Here is a 22,968-nt window from a genome sequence, read left to right as displayed (position 1 = left end):
ATAATAGCATAAAGTCTGTCTCTTTTGTGGCTTATATCACTATTCACATAAGTATTTATTGGTGTTTGTGTCATTCATCATTTCATCTTTTCAACCTCTTCAGCTTTGCATATCAAATGATTAAAAATACATATTAAATGAAAGAGCTGTGACAGTTTTAGACACTGAGTGCCTTAGGAAAGGCAAAAGTCTTCAGCTGGCATAACCCCCAGCAGAGAACAATGAGACAATGATATGGGGGTATAGATGCTGACTGAGGGCAAAGACACTGTGTTCACATGAGGAGTTCATTTAAAGAGAGAAATACAACCGGTAGGAAGCCCTGCTATGAAGAGATCCTAAGTGTGTATCTCATTGGAAAAATGTTTGCTGTGACCCTCAAGTGATTTTTGGAGCACTGCATTTTTGTCTGTGACATAAAATTAATGTGTTGATTTTCTTTTCTCTTAGTAGCATTTTTTTCCCATTATGGCTAATGTCTTGAATATGAGGAAACTTATTGAAAGTCTGCCTGGATATCCAAGAGACATCTCTTTCCCTTTCCCATCACACTATTTTCAGTTTTGATTTTTTTCATTTGATTTTTTCTGTTTTGCTATTTAACACATACTAGCATCTGAAATAATATTTCAAGTTTTTAAATGTTTGTTCCAACCTCTAGCTTCTAAAATATAAACTTCTTGAATGAAGAAATATTTTCAGTTTTGTTTCTAACTTAGTCCTTTTTTTCTAAATTAGTGTTATGCTTTGCTCAGAAGCCCTCAAAATATTTATTATTATTATCAGTAGTAGTAGTATTTACTGTTAATCAGATTTTACATAGAGGAAACTAAGATTTATTTTCTAAATCAATCATCAGTTTCTAAATTAGTGTTGGCACACAAAACATATATAAAGTTGCTAAATGAATAAATGGATTTGGGAGTTGGGTTTAAACTAATAGCAGAATGGCACCCTCAGAAATATCATTATCTTTACTGATACAGGAGCTATATAAACAGGTCTCTTGATTCTGTGTGTGACTTCAAAGTTCTTAATCTAGTCTTCGATGCACAGTAAGTGCTCAATGCAGCTTTGTAAACAAATGTAGAAAGAACTGACGGGAAGTCATCATCAGAGAAAAGAATAGTTTACACAGGCATTCAAGAACCAGTGATATCATGGAAATACCAGTGATGACTGAGTAGCTAATACTGCTCAGTTTCAGTAGTTGTGAACATTTACTGTACACAGTAATTCATTACTTACAGGATAATGAAGTTTACCTACCTAACAGGCTGTCATCATTGCAGGTGCCATTAATCAAATATTTTCCTTCTGGGCACACACAGGTGGCCCCAGAAGGATTCAGCAAACAGAGGAATTCACATGCTAGATCCGAGCATGGATTGGGTACTGATCAAAACAAAACAAAACAAAAGAAAAAAGAAACACATAATTATAAATACAATAGGTTTCAAAAACATAAAATTCAATAAGGTGAAATGATGAATTAGCAATGTTGAAAAGAAATAACATCAAATTTTTACTGGGAGTATCTTATTTCAATATTCCAATTCTCCTTTAAAGATGAAAAGAAATTACTACCCAACATTCAACATTAATAGAAACTTTACCCTACTTTACATTTCCCGTGAGGGAGAAGAAATTATTCAAGCACATACTTTGTCACTTTTCCTTTGGCAAATTTAGGTAGTTTCAAAACAGGTTTAACAGACAGAAACAGCTCCCCCTGGTATTTACAAAGGCTTAAAATCCATATGTAGTTGTCTGTCAGAACACAAACAAAACATGGCTTTTTTCCCTAAAAACATGTTTAATATGGTGTGCTTTCCATCAGATAGGAGTTTGTGTGCATGGATAAATGGGTACCACATTTATTTTTGTCTATATTTCTATCCAAGCGGTATCCTCTGCAGCCACAGCTGTTGCGTGGCTTTCCATGCAGGATCTATCATTAGAATGAAACAGAAATGGTATTTAGGTAGCGAAATGGTGACTATGAAAGTGGCTTTCATTCTGTAAGAACCAGTAATCAAACACCTATTTTACTTAGGGCAGACTTTTATTTATTTATTTTTTATGAAGGTGGAGATATTTGACTATGAATATGAATCAAACAGAACTAGAGGATGAGAGGGAATGTCTTCATATTAACCTTGGAACCATATGTGTCAGATCATTAGCAGAGTAGCAAAACACTGAATAGAATTTCAGGAAGGTTTTAGGGGAATATATGTTGTTTTAATCTGTTTCCAAAACTGATTTGGTAAATATCAGTTGTTACCTTTCCAGACCATCATACCAAATGAGATTAAATCCCTTTTTTTTTCTTTTTGCGGTATGCAGGCCTCTCACTGTTGTGGCCTCTCCCGTTGAGGAGCACAGGCTCCGGACGCGCAGGCCCAGCGGCCATGGCTCACGGGCCCAGCCGCTCCACAGCATGTGGGATCCTCCCGGACCGGGGCACGAACCCGTGTCCCCTGCATCAGAAGGCGGACTCTCAACCACTGCGCCACCAGGGAAGCCCAATCCCTTTTTATTTGCCATAAAGAATAGTTATAAGTAAATCTGAAAGTTTTTTGAAGGGTGAACTCATACATAAACACAGATCATTAGAATTTCAGCCACATTTTATTCCTTTGTTCTTTGATATTTTTTATGGCTCTGTTTGAAACAGATCTTTCAAAATAACTATGTCAATTATTTACCTATTTTTTTCTAGGAGAGAAAGTAACAATAAAAGTCATAAACCATGAGAGAAAATACAACCCTTGGGAACATTCTCCTCAGATACCTTTAAAGATGAAATGTTAAAGCTATGATTTTTACTTGGTTATCAGTGAGTGAAAAAGGCTAATGACAAATTTCCTTACTTGCGTGGTTTATCTATTGACCCACAAAGTTTTATTAAGAATTTAGAAAAACACAAAATAAGAGACAAATTTTTATAGCAAAGTTAATTCTAATTCCAAGAAAATACAAACAAATCCTGAAATTTTCATACCTGTTTTAGCAAAAATAGCAACTATTGCATCATTTATTTCTTGTCTTTGGTAATTTGAAAAGTCTGGTTATACCAAAATTAAAGTGAACTTAACTTATTGGGGTTAAGAAGACATGAATAGAGTTAAGAATTTAAAAATACTTTATTTTGAGAGTCATAAGAAAGAAACTTTGTCAATATAGATAATAGTATAAAATATTATACTTACAGTCTAGTTGTTTATAGCGATGAGAAATCAAAACACCTTTTGTTTTATCAACATCTAAAGCTAGGTACTCTACTGAACCATGGCCAAATTTTTGTACTCGAAATACACCATTTTTAGGTCCTGCTCCATATATATAATCTTCGAAGACATCAATCCTGTGTGGATGTAACAAGCCTAGAATTTTTAAAAAATGCAGTTGTAAGGGTTGCAATATAAATACTCAGACTTAAGAAAACTAAGTTTATCCAAGATCATATAGAAAATCTTATTCCTGTTCATAAAAAACCTTTCAGAATTAGAATATTTTTAATATTAGCTGTAACATTGTTAGGATTAATTTATTAGCAGTAGAAATATGTGAGATATTAAACTTGTCACTCAGAACATAAAAAACACTTCCATCATCACTTTAATCATCATCACCATCACAAAGCATTGGCTGGGGGACATATTATACACAGTAATATTTTCTGCTGTACAGTTTGCAAACAACAACAACAAAAAGCCTACAGGCCAATGTTATCCATTGCTCAAAACCAGGAATTTACAAAATTATCATTTTGTGTTCTGTATAAAATTAATGGTCAAATTAGATTACCTGAATGACAATTTTATCAATCAATCATGAACTGATTTTAAACAGTAAAATCCTCCTCCAAAATTTGGCATTACTATTATCTGTTTTAGAAATGGGGTTAAGAAAACAAATTGGCAAATGGTAATCATACATATGACTAGTATGGCTGAGAAGAATAGTAATAATAATAACAATTTTTCATATTTTACAAAATGGCTATTATTTGAGAGAATTTATAAGAAATATAACTTTTGGTACTGAAATTTAAAGAAGTAAAATAACATTTATATTTCACTTATTATCTAAAGGTTGTAAAACATAAAATGCCTTTTAACATATATTTTCCTTCAATGTTCCTTGAAACAGTAAAATGTACACTTAAGCTAAAACAGGTAAATTTTTGCAATCAATGATGTGAATACGGAATTTTTTTCCATCTAGGGTTATCATACAAAAAACACACACTTCCAGTAAAGACACAGTGAAAGTTCAATGCAATTATTTTTCTTGAAACTTCTCTGATTTTGTTTAAAAAAAAAAAAAGGAAGCAAAGCAATATTCAGTAAATAAAATATGTAAATATAAAAACCTCAAGTATATATTGTGAACAATTGGTGTTAAATAGGTAAGCAGTTTTGGTAGGAAAGGGAAAGAAGAACAGAAGGGAAATCAATTAGTTTCATCAGAAAGAACTGAGATTGCCAGGCAAAAAAAGTGTGAGACACAGAAAGGAGTCAAAAATGAGAGTAAAAAATAGGAGGTAGACACAGAGATGGAGATATAAAAGGGTGCCACAAAAGAAGAGCACATGTAGATCCTGCAGGCACTTGTGTGAGAGGTAAGTTGTCATTTTTAAATGTTGCTTTTCACATGGATGAGAATATCCCTATCAACTACCTAAAATAATAATTTTTACTATGATGTTTTACTATATACAATAACTCATTTCCTACTTATCACTGCAATTTGAAATTAAAAATAGCGTTCACAGGCACTAATCTCGATTACTTGAAGTGTTCTGCTCAGAACAGAACATCCACGGAAGCAACAAACAGAATGAATATTTTTTGAATCCGGGTAGCAATGGACCACGTTTGTTCTAGAGTCAAGAAGTTCTTCTGGCCTGGCCTCTTTGTTATTCTAGTAAGAATGAAAATTGTAAGGAACAGTAAGAGCTATAAGTTGAAAAGAGAGAGAAGCTGAGGAAATACAGAATGTAAAGCTTTCATATTATATTTATGTATCATTATTTAATACTTTCAGTGATAATTAAAAGCAAAAACAAGAGCACTTCACAAACCTTGTTTGCTGCTGACAGAGATTACTGAATCAGAGCCGTCATATAGAACGCTGCCAATAACAGAGAGCTCAAGGTCGGCCCAGTATATCCGTTCACTGAAATGATCCACGGCCAGACCTGCAAAATCAATACACACAGACAAATAACAGCAATACATTTGAGATTATTTAAAATTATGTTTCTGCTCTTTTAATGTCTTATTATAATTGACATTTTTCTTCAGACATCTTAGAAATTACCCAGTCTATATCACAGTAGTGCAAAAATCAGAAAAACTGAAATAGCTTAATCCCTATCTGAAATACATGTGTATACTGTGGCAAAAAAAATCTTACTTCACATAGGGAAAGCCACCCTAAATATCTTTCCTTTCTACACTGCTTTCTTAATTATGGTTATTTTCTAAAAGAATTTCCCATGATACTTTCATCATTTAAATCACTTACCCAACCATTATTTAAAATAATTCAGTGTAATTAGTTATATTTTGAATCTTTTCATGAAGGTGCATTTCTCAGAATATAAAAGGTTCATGGGCTTAATCATAAGATATTTTCATCCACTTGGAGTTAGTCTACAGTGTTATGAAACACCTGTGTGCAGGCTGAAGTATAAATTGACTAAAGATTGATGTTTATAGTAGGGAAGAATGAATAGTAAATTTCTTAATTAAGGTTCTAGTTGTATTGATACTTAAATTTTTCACTCTATTTTTTTAGTCTAATCATTAATTTGCTCTGAGACTGTTTGTCCTTCTTATATCATCAGTATCTGTTAGTGAATACCACTGGACTAACATAATATGTAGTAAAAAATCATGTTTTGCTATTTATTCAACTTTTTATTTTGTATTTCATAATGTGATTGGAGTCTAGCCGGTGAATTCTTGCACAAATATCAACACATATAATACCTTAAGTAAACTTCATTCAGTATAGAAGAGTAAGATCTATGACATATGAATTATATAACAAATCCTCACTGCTATAGATATTCAATTTTTATGAGATAGCTAGTCTTTAGATATGACATACTTTGATAGTACAATACAATCAAAATATCTTTGGCATCTGAATGCTAAAGAGCTTTCTGAATCAGCTCATTCAATAAAAAAACCGAGGTACCTCTCAATGGCAAGGCAACTGAATGAAAAGTATTTTCGAGTTTACACTAATTGTATTCCTGTGTAGATGGGCCAAGATTAACAATCAAAATGAAAGCATATCATGCTTCATTTCATTTGGGAATAATTCTTCAGTTCAGTGTGTAGATCTATCCCAAATGTAATCAAACTAAATATAAATATTTCTCCTCAAGTAGAGTATACAGATGTTCTATGCCCAATCAGCCTCTGAGAAATGAGTTAACAATTAAAACAAGTGGCCCATGTTTTACTAGTTTCTGCTCAATGATTAATTTGTTATTTGGAGTTATGCTGGGAATTAGGTTTTTGTTTCTTCATGTATAATTATGGGTAACATGAACCATAAAACCATCCAGCTTCCTGCTGCCGCCATTCTGTTTCAAATAGGTTATCTCAGAAAGATTGAAAACGCTTTTCTTTCTCTCCCACCAGTGTAATAAAATACTACATACTAGTACCTGGCAGTATATGGTGCAAGGGAGGAGCTTTTTTTTTAAAAAAGCTGTTCCCAACATAATGCGTCTCTACATTTGAATATTAAATTTGTTAATCATATAAAAGAAGAAGACAATGGGTGTGTAATCTAATTTAGTTACCAATATTGTTTCCTCAGATTCAGCAGCAGTAAAAATTTCTCAAACGTGTCATACATTGCATTGTTAGTCTAGGCTTTAGACAAACACATCTTTATCATCTCCAGTCCCATACCGTACTATTTTGGATTGAATTACATCTAGATAAAAATTATATAACAAAGCTTTTAGATGAGTGGGATTTATATTCCCCCACATCCACAAATCAATGATTTTGATTTTTCCTTAAGCCCTTTAATGAAACAGATAGTCTTTTAAATTAAAAAGTTAAAAAAGGAATCAACTTACTTTTTTGTTATAGAGATGAGTCAAGTTTATATGAAAGAACAAGTTCATTTCTATATCTTTAAAAATATCACATCTATTTTTTGTCTTTAACAAAGAAGCAATAATAAAATGGGGGAAAAATCAATTCCCAGGAAAGTTATTCTTATCTGAACTGGGAATGGTGAATATTTGGAACCAAGTCAGTGTAAGTACAGAAAATTTAAAATAAAATGTCATACTTGTTCTAATCAAGCATAATGGAATCACAGTTTGGAAGTATTATGAAAGATAAAGTCTCAATAAGTTTTAGGAGCACATGATAATGACCCTAATTGTGTATTCATTTTCTAAACATCTCCCATGATATCAAGACTACTGTTACATTTTAGGGATTTTTGAATCTAACTTTTGTTGAACTCTGAAATTTTCCAAGATCCTCCCACTAGTGCCCCTATTTCCACTATGATCTAAAAAGAAGAAAGAAAATGGTAAAAAAATCTTATGAGAAATGACCACAGTACCAATGTGATATTTAAGAGAGAAAACTTGGAGAGAGAAATAAATTAAAATCACTATGTTTTCAGAAAGAGAGAAAAAGATTTTATACATTTTGCGTTAAAGGAAAGTCAAGATTTGTAAGGTAGTAATACCCAACAGGTGTGCACTACCCTATTCTTGATTTAAGAGGTATAAGAGGGGTCCAAAAAACTAAAAATACTTACCACTATGTCAAATTTATTTTTAAAAAATTGTTAAAAGTATTTTTTGAGATAGGTTGCCTACATAGGGTCTTAGATTCCGAACTACATTAAAGTTGTTTTTACACATATATGTATATATATGTAATATATATATATACACACACACACACACACCATACATGCACACACACATAGCTACTTATGAGTGTTAGTAAAATAATGTATCAAGGAATTGAAAAAATAGTCCTTAAGTTTTTATCTATTTCATTTAATTAGAGATCTTTTGTTGGTCAATGACAAGGAATTTACTGAGTGAATCAAATAATTACGACTGGTCCAGGGCCAGTGTGCACTTGTTTATTCTCTCAGAAATTGCCACGATTTGAGAGGAGGGAAAGGTAACATAAATAAGCTTCTGGATATCAAATAATATGGTATTTAAATCAGACTCATGTAATTCTACACGCCCTTCTACTGCAGGGAAAACTGGAAACTATCCTTGTCTGACACAGAATTCATTAACTCAATACATATTTGTAAGGCAACTCTCTTGCACCATACACTGCCAGGTACTAGTATGTAGCAAAGAATAAAACAGATCATGTTCCTGCTCTCATGGAACGTCCTACTCAACCACCACACAATTGATTGAATCAGAATATAGATTAAGCTTCTTATATTTAATATAGGGCCTAACAAAACGAAGTGTGCCATTTGTTAAAAGAGATCTTAATACCATACCATGGGTAGGAGTGTTAAAAATTGCAGGCATTCATCTCATTCATTCAACATATAATTAGTCTTAAGCACATACTAATTACAGGCACTATAACATTCTACAGGGGATATAACAAGAATATCCATTATGGTTTTGGTTTAACCTGTTATGGTCTTGCTGGGCACATAGATTATACATTAAGGAGTCAATGATCTACTATATCATTAAAGCAGTAGATTATGGAGTACCAAGTTTGGAGATAACGAGTGCTTTCAAAGCCCAGAAATGAGATATTCTCATGAATTTGGAAAGGAGGCAATGGCAGTGCTGGTGGTGAGCAAATACAGGGCTGTCTGGGTGGTGGGCTAACTATCCGATCAGTACAATTCCAACCCTAGAATGCACAGAGGTTATATAAAGGGACAGAGACAATTTTCTATCTATTCCTATTGCTGTTCATAATGCCGATATCACCTTCACTCTATTGAAGTACAGAGTATAACCAAATGTACCGCATCCTAGTGCACATAGTCATTCATGGATGCATCAGGAAAGACAGAATTTCCTTTAAACCCCATACGTAAAGAACAAGATGTTACACACGGAGGGAAACACAGGCATTATTATAGTTACTGATTTCATATAATAACTTTGGAGTCAAGTCAAATATTTATAAACATACACCAACAAAAGAGAGAATATAGGTACGAATAAGTCTAAGATGTTTCTAGGAAGACATAAGCAATGAATGTACATCCATGTAAGGATATCTTATAGAATATAGTTGCATAAGTGCACATGTCCTCCCACATATAACATGCATATATGCATATAGATGCAGAATGACTGCCATCTTTTGATTGTTACTTTCTAGTAATATGCTATTTATAAAATCTAAATTATCTATTATTTCCTAAAAATCTTCTGAGATTTGTTTTTGACTCATTTGTATATCAATAACATTTGGCATGCCATACTTAAGAGTTATTAAAGATAAAGACAACATGGAGAGATGTTTCTGCTTGATGGAATAAAATCCTGCCTAATTATATAAGACTAGCATTTCCAATATTAAGAAATTCATTTATTAAGCAGGTCGGCATGAAATAAAGCAATAAATTTTTACATGTGGTGTGTGGACTTTTTAAATCTTACAGAATTCTAATTGATATACAATGAGAAAATTAATCAAATTAACAAAATATACTAAATGACACTTTTAAATGTGGATAAAAATAATAATTGGTCCCCTTAAAACTAGAATTGCACCTGTGAGCCACTCAGCACTATAGGACTGGCAGTAGAAATACATTCACAGGACAACTAACTGCTGAACAATCATCGACAGGAAGACACTGGAACTCACCAAAAAAGATACCCCACATCCAAAGACATACGAGAAGCTGCAATGAAATGGTAGATGGGGAGCAATCACAATAAAATCAAATCCCATAACTGCTGGGTGGGTGACTTACAAACTGGAGAACAATTATATCACAGAAGTACACCCACTGAGTGAAGATTCTGAGCTTCACGTCAGTCTTCCCAACCTGGGGGTCTGGCAATGGGAGGAGGAATTCCCAGAGAATCAGACTTTGAGGGCTAGCAGGATTTGATTACAGGACTTCAACAGGACTGGGGCAAACAGAGACTCCACTCTTGGAGGGAACACACAAAGTAGTGTGAGCATCAGGTCCCAGCGGGAAGGAGTAGTGAACCAATATGAGACTGAACCAGACCTACCTGCTAGTGTTGGAGGGTCTCCTGCAGAGGCGGGGGGCGGCTGTGGTTCACCATGGGAACAAGGACACTGGCAGCAGAAGTTCTGGGAAATACTCCTTGGTGGGAGCCCTCCCGGAGCACCAAAAAGCCTGTAGGCTCCAGTGCTGGGTTGCCCCAGGCCAAAAAAAACAGGGAGGGGACTCAGCCCCACCCATCAGCAGACAAGCAGATTAAAGTTTTACTGACCTCTGCCCACCAGATCAATACCCAGCACTACCCACCACCAGTCCCTCCCATCAGGAAGCTTGCACAAGCCTCTTAGATAGCCTCATCCACCAGAGGGCAGACATCAGAAGCAAGAAGAGCTACAATCCTGAAGCCTGTGGAACGAAAACCACATTCACAGAAAGACAGACAAAATGAAAAGGCAGAGGACTAGGTAACAGATGAAGGAACAAGATAAAACCCCAGAAAAATGACTAAATGAAGTGGAGATAGGCAACCTTCCAGAAAAAGAATTCTGAATAATGAAAGGGAAGATGATGCAAGACCTTGGAAAAAGAATTGAGGCAAAGATCAAGAAGATGCAAGAAATGTTTAACAAAGACCTAGAAGAATTAAAGACCAAACAAACAGATGAACAATACAATAACTGAAATGAAAAATCCACCAGAAGGAATCAATAACAGAATAACTGAGGCAGAAGAATGGATAGGTTACCTGGATGACAGAATGGTGGGATTCACTGCTGCAGAACAGAATAAAGAAAAGAGAATGAAAAGAAATGAAGACAGACTAAGAGACCTCTGGGACAACATTAAACACACCAACATTCGCATTATAGGAGTCCCAGAAGGAGAAGAGAGAGAGAAAGGACACAAGAAAATACTTGAAGTGATTATAGTTGAAAACTTCCCGAACATGGGAAAGAAAATAGCCACCCAAGTCCAGGGAGTGCAGCGAGTCCCAGGCAGGGTAAACCCAAGGAGGAACATGCCGAGACACATAGTAATCAAACTGACAAAAATTAAAGACAAAGAAATATTACTAAAAGCAACAAGGGAAAAATGACAAATAACATACAAGGGAACTATCAAAAGGTTAACAGCTGATTTCTCAGCAGAAACTCTACAAGCCAGAAAGGAGTGGCACAATATATTTAAAGTGATGAAAGGGAAAAACCTACAACAAGATTACTCTACCAAGCAAGGATCTCATCCAGATATGATGAAGAAATCAAAAGCTTTACAGACAAGCAAAATCTAAGAGAGTTCAGCAACACCAAACCAGCTCTACAACAAATGCTAAAAGAACTTCTCCAAGGTCGAAACACAAGAGAAGAAAAGGACCTAAAAAACAAACCCAAAACACTTAAGAAAATGGTAATGGGAACATACATATCGGTAATCATCTTAAATATGAATGGATTAAATGCTCCAACCAAAAGACACAGGCTCACTGAATGGATACAAAAACAAGACTCATATATATGCTGTCTACAAGAGACCCACTTCAGACCTAGGGACACATACAGACTGAAAGTGAGGGGATGGAAAAAGATACTCCATGCAAATGGAAATCAAAAGAGAGCTGGAGTAGCAATACTCATAGCAGATAAAATAGACATTAAAATAAAGAATGTTACAAGAGACAAGGAAGGACACTACATAATGATCAGGGGATCAATCCAAGAAGAAGATATAAGATTTATAACTATATATGTACCCAACATAGAAGCACCTCAATACATAGGTAAATGGTAACAAACTATAAAAGAGGAAATAAATAGTAACACAATAATAGTGGGGAACACCTCACTTACACCAAGGGACAGATAATCCAGACAGAACATTAATAAGGAAACACAACCTTTAAATGACACAATGGACCTGATAGATTAATTGATATTTATAGGACATTCCATCTGAAAACAGCAAATTACACTTTCTTCTCAATTGCACACAGAACATTCTCCAGGATAGATCACATCTTAGCTCACAAATCAAGCCTCAGTAAATTTAAGAAAATTGAAGTCATAGCAAGAATCTTTTCTGACCACAACACTAAGAGATTAGAAATCAGTTGAAGGGAAAAAAATGTAAAAAACACAAACACATGGAGGCTAAACCATATGTTACTAAATTACCAAGAGATCACTGAAGAAATCAAAGAGGAAATCAAAAAATACATAGAGACAAATGACAATAAAAACATGACAATCCAAAACCTATGTGGTGCAACAAAAGCATTTTTAAGAGGGAAGTTTATAGCAATGAAATCTTACCTCAAGAAACAAGAAAAATCTCAAATAAACAACCTAACCTTACACCTAAAGGAACTAGAGAAAGAAGAACAAGCAAAACTCAAAGTTAGTAGAAGGAAAGAAATCATAAAGATCAGACCAGAAATACATGAAATAGAAACAAAGAAAACAATAGCAAAGATCAATAAAACTAAAATCTGGTTCTTTGAGAAGATAAAGTCGATAAACCTTTAGCCAGACTCATCAAGAAAAAGACAGAGAGGATTCAAATCAATAAAATTAGAAATGAAAAAGGAGAAGTTACAACGGACACCGCAGAAATACAAAGCATCCTAAGAGACTACTACAAGCAACTCTACGCCAGTAAAATGGACAACCTGGAGAAATGGACAAATTCTTAGAAAGGTATAACCTTCCAAGACTGAACCAGGAAGAAATAAAAAATGTGAACAGACCAACCACAAGTAGTGAAATTGAAACTTTGATTAAAAATCTTCCAACAAACCAAAGTCCAGGACCAGATGGCTTCACAGGTGACGTCTATCAAACATTTACAGAAGAGCTAACACCCATCCTTTCAAACTCTTCCAAAAAATTGCAGAGGAAGGAACACTCCCAAACTCATTCTACGAAGCCACCATCACCCTGATACCAAAATCAAAGACACTGCAAAAAAAGAAAATTACAGACTAATATAGAAAAATGAATATAGATGCAAAAATCCACAAAATACTAGCAAACAGAATCCAACAACACATTAAAAGTGTCATACATCTTCATCAAGCGGGATTTATCCCAGGAATGCTGGGATTCTTCAATATATGAAAATCAATTAATGCAATACACCATATTAACAAAGGGAAGAATAAAAACCATATGATCATCTTAATAGACGCAGAAAAAGCTTCTGACAAAATTAAACACCCATTTATGATAAAAACTCTCCAGAAGGTGGGCATAGAGGGAACCTACCTCAACATAAGAAAGGCCATATATGACAAACCCACAGCAAACATCATTCTCATTGGTGAAAAACTGAAAACATTCCTCCTAAGATCAGGAACAAGACATGATGTCCAGTCTCACCACTATTATTCAACATAGCTTTGGAGGTCCTAGCCATGGCAATCACAGAAGAAAAAGATATAAAAGAATACAAATTGGAAGACAGAAGTAAAACTGTCACTGTTTGCAGATGACATGATACTATATGTAGAGAATCCTAAAGATGCCAGCAGAAAATTACTAGAGCTAATCAATGAATTTGGTAAAGTTGCAGGATACAAAATTAATGCACAGAAGTCTCTTGGATTCCTATACACTAACAACAAAAGATCAGAAAGAGAAATTAAGAAAACAATCCCATTCACCATTGCAACAAAAAGAATAAAACACCTAGGAATAAACCTACCTAAGGAGGTAAAAGATCTGTACTCAGAAAACTATGACCCTGATGAAAGAAATCAAAGGTAACACAAACAGATGGAGAGATATACCATGCTCTTGGATTGGAAGAACCAATGTTGTGAAAATGACTATACTACCCAAAGCAAGCTACAGATTCAATGCAATCCCTATCAAATTACCAATGGCATTTTTTACAGAACTAGAACAAAATATTTCACAATTTGTATGGAGACACAAAAGACCCCAAATAGCCAAAGCAATCTTAAGGGGAAAAAATGGAATTGGAGGAATCAGGCTCCTTGACTTCAGACTATACTACAAAGCTACAGTAATCAAGACAGTATGGTACTGGCAAAAAATAGAAATATAGATCAATGGAACAGGATAGAAAGCCCAGAGATAAACCCACACACTTATAAATGCACAATTAATCTATGGCAAAGGAGTCAAGGATATACAATGGAGAAAAGACAGTCTCTTCAATAAGTGGTCTGGGAAAACTGGACAGCTACATGTAAAAGAAAGAAATTAGAACACTCCCTAACACCATACACAAAAATAAACTCAAAATGGATTAAAGTCCTAAATGTAAGACCGGTCACCATAAAACTCTTAGAGGAAAACATAGGAAGAACACTCTCTGACATAAATCACAGCAAGATATTTTTTGACCCACCTTCTAGAGAAATGGAAATAAAAACAAAAATAAACAAATGGGACCTAATGAAACTTACAAGCCTTTGCATAGCAAAGGAAACTATAAACAAGACAAAAAGACAACCCTTAGAATGGGAGAAAACATTTGCAAACGAATCAATGGACAATGGATGAATTGCCAAAATATATAAACAACTCATGCAGTTCAATATTAAAAAAACAAACAACCCAATCAAAAAATGTGCAGAAGACCTAAACAGACATTTCTCCAAAGAAGACATACAGATGGCTGAGAGGCACATGAAAAGCTGCTCAACATCACTAATTATTAGAGAAATGCAAATCAAAACTACAATCACCTGACACTGGTTAGAATGGGCATCATCAGAAAATCTACAAACAACAAATGCTGGAGAGGGTGTGAAGATAAAGGAACCCTCTTGTACTGTTGGTGGGAATGTAAATTGATACAGCCACTATGGATAACAATATGGAGGTTCCTTAAAAAACTAAAAGTAGAATTACTATATGACCCAGCAATCCCACCTCTGGGCATATACCCAGAGAAAACCATAATTCAAAAAGACACATGCACCCCAATGTTCATTGCTGCACTATTTACAATAGCCAGGTCATGGAAGCAACCTAAATGCCCATCGACAGATGAATGGATAAAGAAGATGTGGTACATATATACAATGGAATATTACTCAGCCATAAAAAGGAACAAAATTGGGTCATTTGTAGAGACGTGGATGGACCTAGAGACTGTCATACAGAGTGAAGTAAGTCCGAAAGAGAAAAACAAAGATTGTATATTAACGTATATATGTGGAATCTAGAATAATGATACAGATGAACCAGTCTGTAGGCAGAAATAGAGACACAGAGGTAGAGAACAAATGTATGGACACCAAGGGGGGAAAGTAGGGGGGGCAGTGGTATTGGTGGGATGAATTGGGAGATTGTGTTTGACATATATATACTAATATGTATAAAATAGATAACTAATAAGAACCTGCTGTATAAAAATAAAATAAAATAAAATTCAAAAAAAAAAAAAGGAAATACATTCACAGGCCAGATGCCATCAAAAAAAATAAAATTCGTGTTATGGAGTTACGGTGGACAAGGTACAAATGCAAGGCTCTAGTACGTGGCATATTATTTCTATAATTATTCTTAGTCTCTTAGGTATTCAAGAAATTATACCAATCAATTTACATTGGTTTTAACTTGTGATATAAATGAATTGTTATAAATTCTCTGTAAGGTAAATATTATCATATGCATTTTACAAATAAGAACATTGGTGCTGAAAAGTTTATGCAGGTTGTGCAATTTTAACTCAAGCCTATATAAATGGAAGGCTTATACTCTTTCTACGACTCCATATTTCTTCTGTCTAATACACTATGCTATGCCCAACAGGGTATACCATCTTCCTTTTGAAACTTTTCTGTCAGCTATTATGGCACTGAATTCTGCTGCTTTGCTCCTACTGCTCAAACACCTCTGTAGTCTTTATTTTTGATCCTGACTCTTCTGAATATAAGCATCTCACACATTTCTACCCTAAGAAGCCTCTGTTTTCTCCTCCTTTGTCTATCTTAACTCCAGCAACTTTAAATCATCAGTTTTCTATTGCCAGTTCTCTGAACTAAGTTTCTAGTTCTGCTTTGAGCTCCAGAACTAAAATCTCCAATTTTCTGTGAGATATCTCCATTTGATTGACTTGGGTTGGTCATGTCCACAACTACAACACGTGATAGCAAGGAAATAACACTCCCTTCATAAATAAGTTTCCCAAGAATGCCTGTCTCAGATTCCCTCATAAGAACCCTCAGACAGGCAATTATATACAAGGCTTCCTGAGTCATTTTTTAAAATGAAAATAATGTTATGTATACTATGGCTATGTAAGATGTTAACATCAGAGAAGCTTCTTTTAAATCAATTGTCCAACCTTTCTACTGAATAAAAGTCTAAAATTAGTTAAAAATAAAAAAGTTAAGAAAAAGAAGTACAAAGTTTTTTAAAAAATAAAAGTTTGAGCAGATCATGCCACTTTCCTCAAAATCCCCAGTGGCTTGCTTCCCTTAAAGCTAGAATAGAATCCAGTCCTTATCAGTGTGTTCCAGGTCCTGGATGATCTGACTTTGGTCACCTTGTCACTCTCACATCTACTATTCTCCCGAGTTGATCATATGCTTCTAGGCATACAGCCATCCCTTGGTGTCTGCAGGGGATTGGTTATAGGATCCCCCATGAATACCAAAACCTGCAAACGCTCAAGTCCTTTATTTAAAATGGCATATTATAGTCATCCCTCGGTATCTGTGGGTTCAGTAAATTCAACCTACCATGGATACAGAGCGCCAACTGTCCTAACATTATTGCTGTTTCTTACACATGCTAAGTTCATTCCTAACTCATAACTTGCCATTCTGTCTACTTGGAAAGCTCTTTCTTCACATAATCACATAGTTTGCTATCTCTCTTTATTCAGTCATCTTCTCAAATATCACCTTTCTAGAGATGACTACTTTGATAATCATAACTAAAATAGCTTCCCATAACTGCCCATCTCTTATATTTTGTTTTCTATATAGCTTTTATAATTATCTGACATGATGTATCCTACATATTCTATCCTATACAGGAAGGTAAGTTTCCTGAGAATTGGAACTCTCTTCACAAGGGCAGGAACTTATTTCTTCAGCATCTGGAACAATTTCTGTCACCAGGTGAGTGTTCAATTAGTATTTGTTAAATCACTGAATTGAGACACACCTACATAAATAAACTAAATCCCAATGATTGTTCCTTCCTATAAGAGTAAAAACAATCTACTTGGAGGAAAAGGCATAAGGCACATTAAAAGCAATAAAAATATAAGTACCAACTATAAAGTTTCAACTTTATATTGTTAAATAACATATGCTATAGAAAGCCTAATTGTTAAATAACATATGCTAAGCCTAACTGCAAAATAACATATGCTATAGAAAATGTATTGTGTCCTTTTTGATGGGGATGTAGTGGGAGGGGGTGGGGGATGGCACAAAAATCTCTCAGGCTTCTGCAGTATGAAAATATTTTATTGAGGAAGTACTAAACTTAGACCTTACAAGACTGGTAAGATTCCTCTAGGTACACAAAAGTTGGAAGGGCATTCTAGATGAGGGATCTGGGAGGAAAATGGCATAGGAGAACGAACAGGAATGCAGAAAAAAGACCTGAGCTCCTGAACAGTCCTGGAAGTACACAGAGTATAGACTGGTAGTTTAGATGACATGGCTGGAAGGGAGATTAAAGCCAGATTGAAAAGAGCTGTGAGTGTCTTTCATAAAAATTGTTTATATGTTCCCACCTGTCTATCCATTTAGTCTCTCATCCTCTAGGAATATTACCATCTATCCCAATATCATTAACATATAGCTGTAAAAACACCCTAACACAATGCTATAAACTGTCAAAATTTCATGCAGGTGAAATCCTACTAATAGCCTTATAAATTAGGTAATTGTCAAATAATATCCCCATAATACCACCAGCAGTATGGTAAGAGCCTGACTTTCAAGTTGGGAAAGTACAACATGAAATGTTAATGACTTTTATAAAGTCATACTATAAATTATTTTATCTGCTTGTAAAAATGATTATATTGCCAACAAAACTAGAAAGAAAGGCAATACTATTATATGTAGCACACTACTTCACATTTTAGACTGTGTGGGACACATATCATACCTGTGGGTCTCTGTAAATTCTTTTGTACTAAAATTCTTCTCAGAGTACCGTCCATGGCCGCTTCTTCTATGTGGGAGTGGTCCCCAACAATCGTCCAGTACATCATCCTGAAGAGAGAGGTCAAGTTGGTTAGCCTGGTGAATGTGCTTAGCCTGGTGAATGTGCTGTTACAACCAAAAACAGGGTCTCTTCAGACCCTGGGCATCAGAATCACCTTAGAGTCCCTGAAAATTGCCTGAAAAAGCAGATTTATGGACCCAACTCTAAACCTACAGAGTGAGTACCTCCAAGAGGGGGCCCCAGGAGTCAACAATGTAAAAGTCGTACCTATTCTCTAAAATTTGAGAGCCACTGTTTAATAGGCTCACTTGATAGGCAAAGTTCAATTTTGAAAATTTCCTTAAAATTTTAGAAGAAAAATATTTCTAACACTTGAAATTATCTTCTTATCATGACAGAATATTCATTTTACTATAGATGATGCATCAATATGCTTTTGTTTTTGATATAGTAACTATTTTCTCAGACATAAATAATTTTCTCACTTAGAAAACACCACATAACATAATTCTAGTAAGTAAACAGCAGTTGCCTCTTTTTACTCAGGATCTAATGATCCACTTTATGGGTGATTAGGAGTTTTATTTAACATTTTCCTATTTCCTTTTTGGTCATTGCTTATAAATAAAAAATAAGAGAGTAAAACAGGAAAAAAATCAAGCCAAGTAAAGGGAATATTTGTGTTAAATTGTTTAAATTTGTTTATACATATGCCTCCATTTTTTATTACCAGAAATAGCCCGTCACTAATATTCTACACTTAACTTGTTTAATATTATTTTTAATGTCTCAAAAATTCGATTTTAGATTAACTACAGTGGTTATGTTTTTCACATCAGTTTCATTAATCTGAATGCACACATAACATACACTAAATGTATAAAGTAGCAACTGTTCAGGAAGAAGAATATATTTTGCACCACCATTTGGTGTGAAAAGGACATGCTTTTGTACAGAAGGAGTAGAGGGATTTTCAGAAGTCTTGTGAATCTATTATACGTTGAACACTCTTCCAGAAACAACACTACAGAGCATGGGTGGGACAATCTGTAAAAATGGATACTCATATCAAGAAATATAAATAACCAGTTCATTAACCTACCCTCTTTTAGGATTTACAGCAATAGCATAGGGTTCTCCAGCCATATTTGTTAAGAGTCTGGTGCAGTTGGGGCCATTCAGCTGTCCTACGTTGATAGAGTATCTCAGACTGGTCCAGTGAGTAGTGTAGTAACTGAACCAGTGCATTCTAGAATGGTCAGTCCAATAAATATTTCCGGCAACCCAGTCAACTGCAACGTCCCTGGGCCTTTTAAATTCAGGACACTAAAAGAAAACAAAACAACAAACCACAGTATTTTCAAAAGCAAATTGGCGGAGTTTTCTATATCTATACATTGAGATTGTTTGGGAATCTTCTTAACATGGTCAGGTGTTAATTGTTACATAGATTTTTTAAAATCCCCAACATACTTTATTTTATTTTTAGTTTTTATAGATGTATAATTTCACAAATCCTAAGTATACAACTCACTGGAGTTTTACCTATCACTGCCCCTGTTTAACCACCACCCTACTAGAATACTTCCAGAATTGTAGAAGGTTCACTTGTGACCTCTCCCAGATAGTATTTCTCTTAGAATAAGCATAATCCTAACATCTAAATCACAGATTAGCTTAAACAAATCCACATAAACAGAATCATACTCTTTTATTCCTGACTTCTTCGACTCAACATCATGTTTGTGAAATATACCCATATTGGTGTGCATGTCAGTTATTAATTGCTTTTTATTTCTGGATAGTATTTCAGAATATGAAATATTATTCATGAATATATATCAATTTGTTTACCATTTTACTGGTAATATATATTTTGCTTGTTTACAATTTTAGGCCATTACAAACAAAATTATGAATATTCCTTTACGTGTCTTTTGGTGGACACAAACTCTCATTTCTCTTGAGTATTTAATAAGAAATAGAACGGTTGAGTCTTAAGATATACTTATGATTGCTTAAATAGATAGGGCTAGAATTTTTTTTCAAAGAGTCTGTACCAATATTCACTCTTTTCAGGAATTTAAGAAAGTTCCAGTTGCTCTACATCCTTACCATATATAATTTGATTTAAAATTGAAACAGAAAGTTAATACAAATAGACACATTTAGAGAGATACTATATTTAAATGTCTTTTGAGGAAAGTTACAATCTCTGTAATTTATATTAAATCTGCTAGCTTGGATTTTCTGTGCAATAGTATATTACTGAAATATTGTGAGACAAAGATAAGAGGGTTCATTGGGAATAGACAGCAAGGAAAATAACGTATGCTGTGCCCTTCAATTAACTTGATCACTTTGAGCAGGAACTAGTGTAGTAATCAATTTGACGTGGTCAGGTTTATTGTGCATAAACAAAAGTGAGAAGAAATTCTCAGGGGTATTATATCAAGAAAAGAAACAATTATTTGAAGGTCATTATAACTAGACATGTAGTCAATGTGTAAGAGCATTGTTAGGACCTGGTAAACAGTGGAAATATGGGTTTTTAACACATGACTGTTTCTTCTGTGATTTACCAGTGAACACATTTTATTAAAGAGTGGGCTTGGATTAAAAGAAAACAAACCAAACTTCTCAAAAAGAATGTGAGATGCCAAGAAACAGGAATTACAAGTCACTGTCTGTGGTGTGATTACTGAGATCTCAAAGAAGGAAAAATATGGATGAACTAAACACAGAACTCACAGAAATTTCTAATGACCTTTATTATCAATCTTTTCACTTATTGGTTTAAAAACTAAAATTATGAAATTTTACAGTAATCTACTTCTCAACTCTAATAAATACTCTCCATCTACCCAGTGATATCTCATAACTAACTGAAATTAAATAAAAGCACTCTACAATACAACATGGTCTAAACATGCCATATAAATAATATTCATAAATGGGTAGACTATAAAGATTTGTCCTAGCCAAAACACGAAATCATTTTCAAGTGTTCCAATATTATGTAAATTAATTGTAATTCTTTTTTTCTTCTGATTTGGCAGCACTTAAAAGTAAATATATCGGACGAGGGGAAGATGGCGGAAGAGTAAGACACGGAGATCACCTTCCTCCTCACAGATACACAAGAAATACATCTACACATGGAATAACTCCTACAGAATGCCTACTGAACGCTGGCAGGAGACCTCAGACCTCCCAAAAGGCAAGAAAGTCCCCACGTACCTGGGTAGGGCAAAAGAAAAAAGAATAAACACAGACAAAAGGATAGGGACTGGACCTGCACCAGTGGGAGGGAGCCGTGAAGGAGGAAAGGCTTCCACACACTAGGAAGCCCCTTCGCGGGCGGAGACAGAGGGTGGCGGAGGGGGAAAGCTTCGGAGCCGCGGAGGAGAGCATAGCAACAGGGGTGCAGAGGGCAAAGTGGGGAGATTCCTGCACAGAGGATCAGTGCTGACCAGCAAACACCAGCCCGAGAGGTTTGTCTGCTCACACGCCGGGGCGGGCGGGGCTCGGAGCTGAGGCTCGGGCTTCAGGGAGAGGTCGGAGCGCAGGGAGAGAACTGGGGTTAGCTGCGTGAACACAGCCTGAAGAGGTTAGTGCACCACGGCTAGCCGGGAGGGAGTCCGGGAAAAGTCTGGACCTGCCGAAGAGGCAAGAGACTTTTTCTTCCCTCTTTGTTTCCTGGTATGCGAGGAGAGGGGATTAAGAGCGCTGCTTAAAGGAGCTCCAGAGACGGGCGCGACCCGCGGCTAAAAGCGCGGATCCCAGAGACGGGCATGAGACACTAAGGCTGCTGCTGCCGCCAACAAGAAATCTCTGTGCAAGCACAGGTCACTATCCACACACCCCTTCCGGGGAGCCTGTGCAACCTGCCACTGCCAGGGTCCTGGGATCCAGGGACAACTTCTCCTGGAGAACACACCTCAGGCTGGTGCAACATCATGCAGGCCTCTGCCGCCGCAGGCTCACCCCGCACTCCGTACCCCTCCCTCGGCCTGAGTGAGCCAGAGTCCCCGAAGCACCCACTCCTTTAACCCCGTCCTGTCTGAGTGAAGAACAGACGCCCTCCAGCGACTACACGCAGAGGCGGGGCCAAATCCAAAGCTGAGCCCCTGGGAGCTGTGAGAACAAAGAAGAGAAAGGGAAATCTCTCCCAGCAGCCTCAGAAGCAGCGGATTAAAGCTCCACAATCAACTTGATGTACCCTGCATCTGTAGAATACCTGAATAGACAACGAATCATCCCAAATTGAGGAGGTGGACTTTGAGAGCAAGATTTATGATTTTTTCCCCTTTTCCTCTTTTTGTGAGTGTGTATGTGTATGCCCCTGAGTGAGATTTTGTCTGTATAGCTTTCCTTCCACCATTTGTCCTAGGGTTCTATCCGTTCGCTTTTTTTTTCTTTAAAACATTTTTTCTTTTCTTAATAATTATTTTATATTTTAATAACTTTATTTTTTATCTTACTTTATTGTATTTTATCTTCTTTCTATCTTTCTTTCCCTCCCTCCCTCCCTTCCTCCCTTTTTCCTTCCTTCCTTCCTTCCTTCCTTCCTTCCTTCCTTCCTTCCTTC

General features: G+C 35.6%; 1 protein-coding gene across 1 annotated transcript in view; it reads right to left on the bottom strand.

Annotated features, from left to right (window-relative positions):
* The window catches only part of LRP1B (LDL receptor related protein 1B), a 1,820,879-nt gene that overhangs the window by 88,587 nt on the left and 1,709,324 nt on the right, over positions 1-22,968 (bottom strand). The window contains exons 78-82 of the mRNA XM_029226108.1: positions 19,480-19,703; positions 18,318-18,424; positions 5,093-5,209; positions 3,216-3,389; positions 1,270-1,395 (exon numbers count right to left, since the gene is read on the bottom strand). Coding sequence (XP_029081941.1) covers positions 1,270-1,395; positions 3,216-3,389; positions 5,093-5,209; positions 18,318-18,424; positions 19,480-19,703 — 748 coding nt within the window. The remainder of the gene's footprint in view (positions 1-1,269; positions 1,396-3,215; positions 3,390-5,092; positions 5,210-18,317; positions 18,425-19,479; positions 19,704-22,968) is intronic.

The sequence above is a fragment of the Monodon monoceros genome, unplaced genomic scaffold, assembly GCF_005190385.1.
Source record: "Monodon monoceros isolate NGI ecotype Baffin Bay Population unplaced genomic scaffold, NGI_Narwhal_1 Super_Scaffold_16, whole genome shotgun sequence".
NCBI classification, from domain to species: domain Eukaryota; kingdom Metazoa; phylum Chordata; class Mammalia; order Artiodactyla; family Monodontidae; genus Monodon; species Monodon monoceros.
Note: the sequence above shows the minus strand (reverse complement) of the source record. Positions and strands in the feature narration are given on the sequence as shown.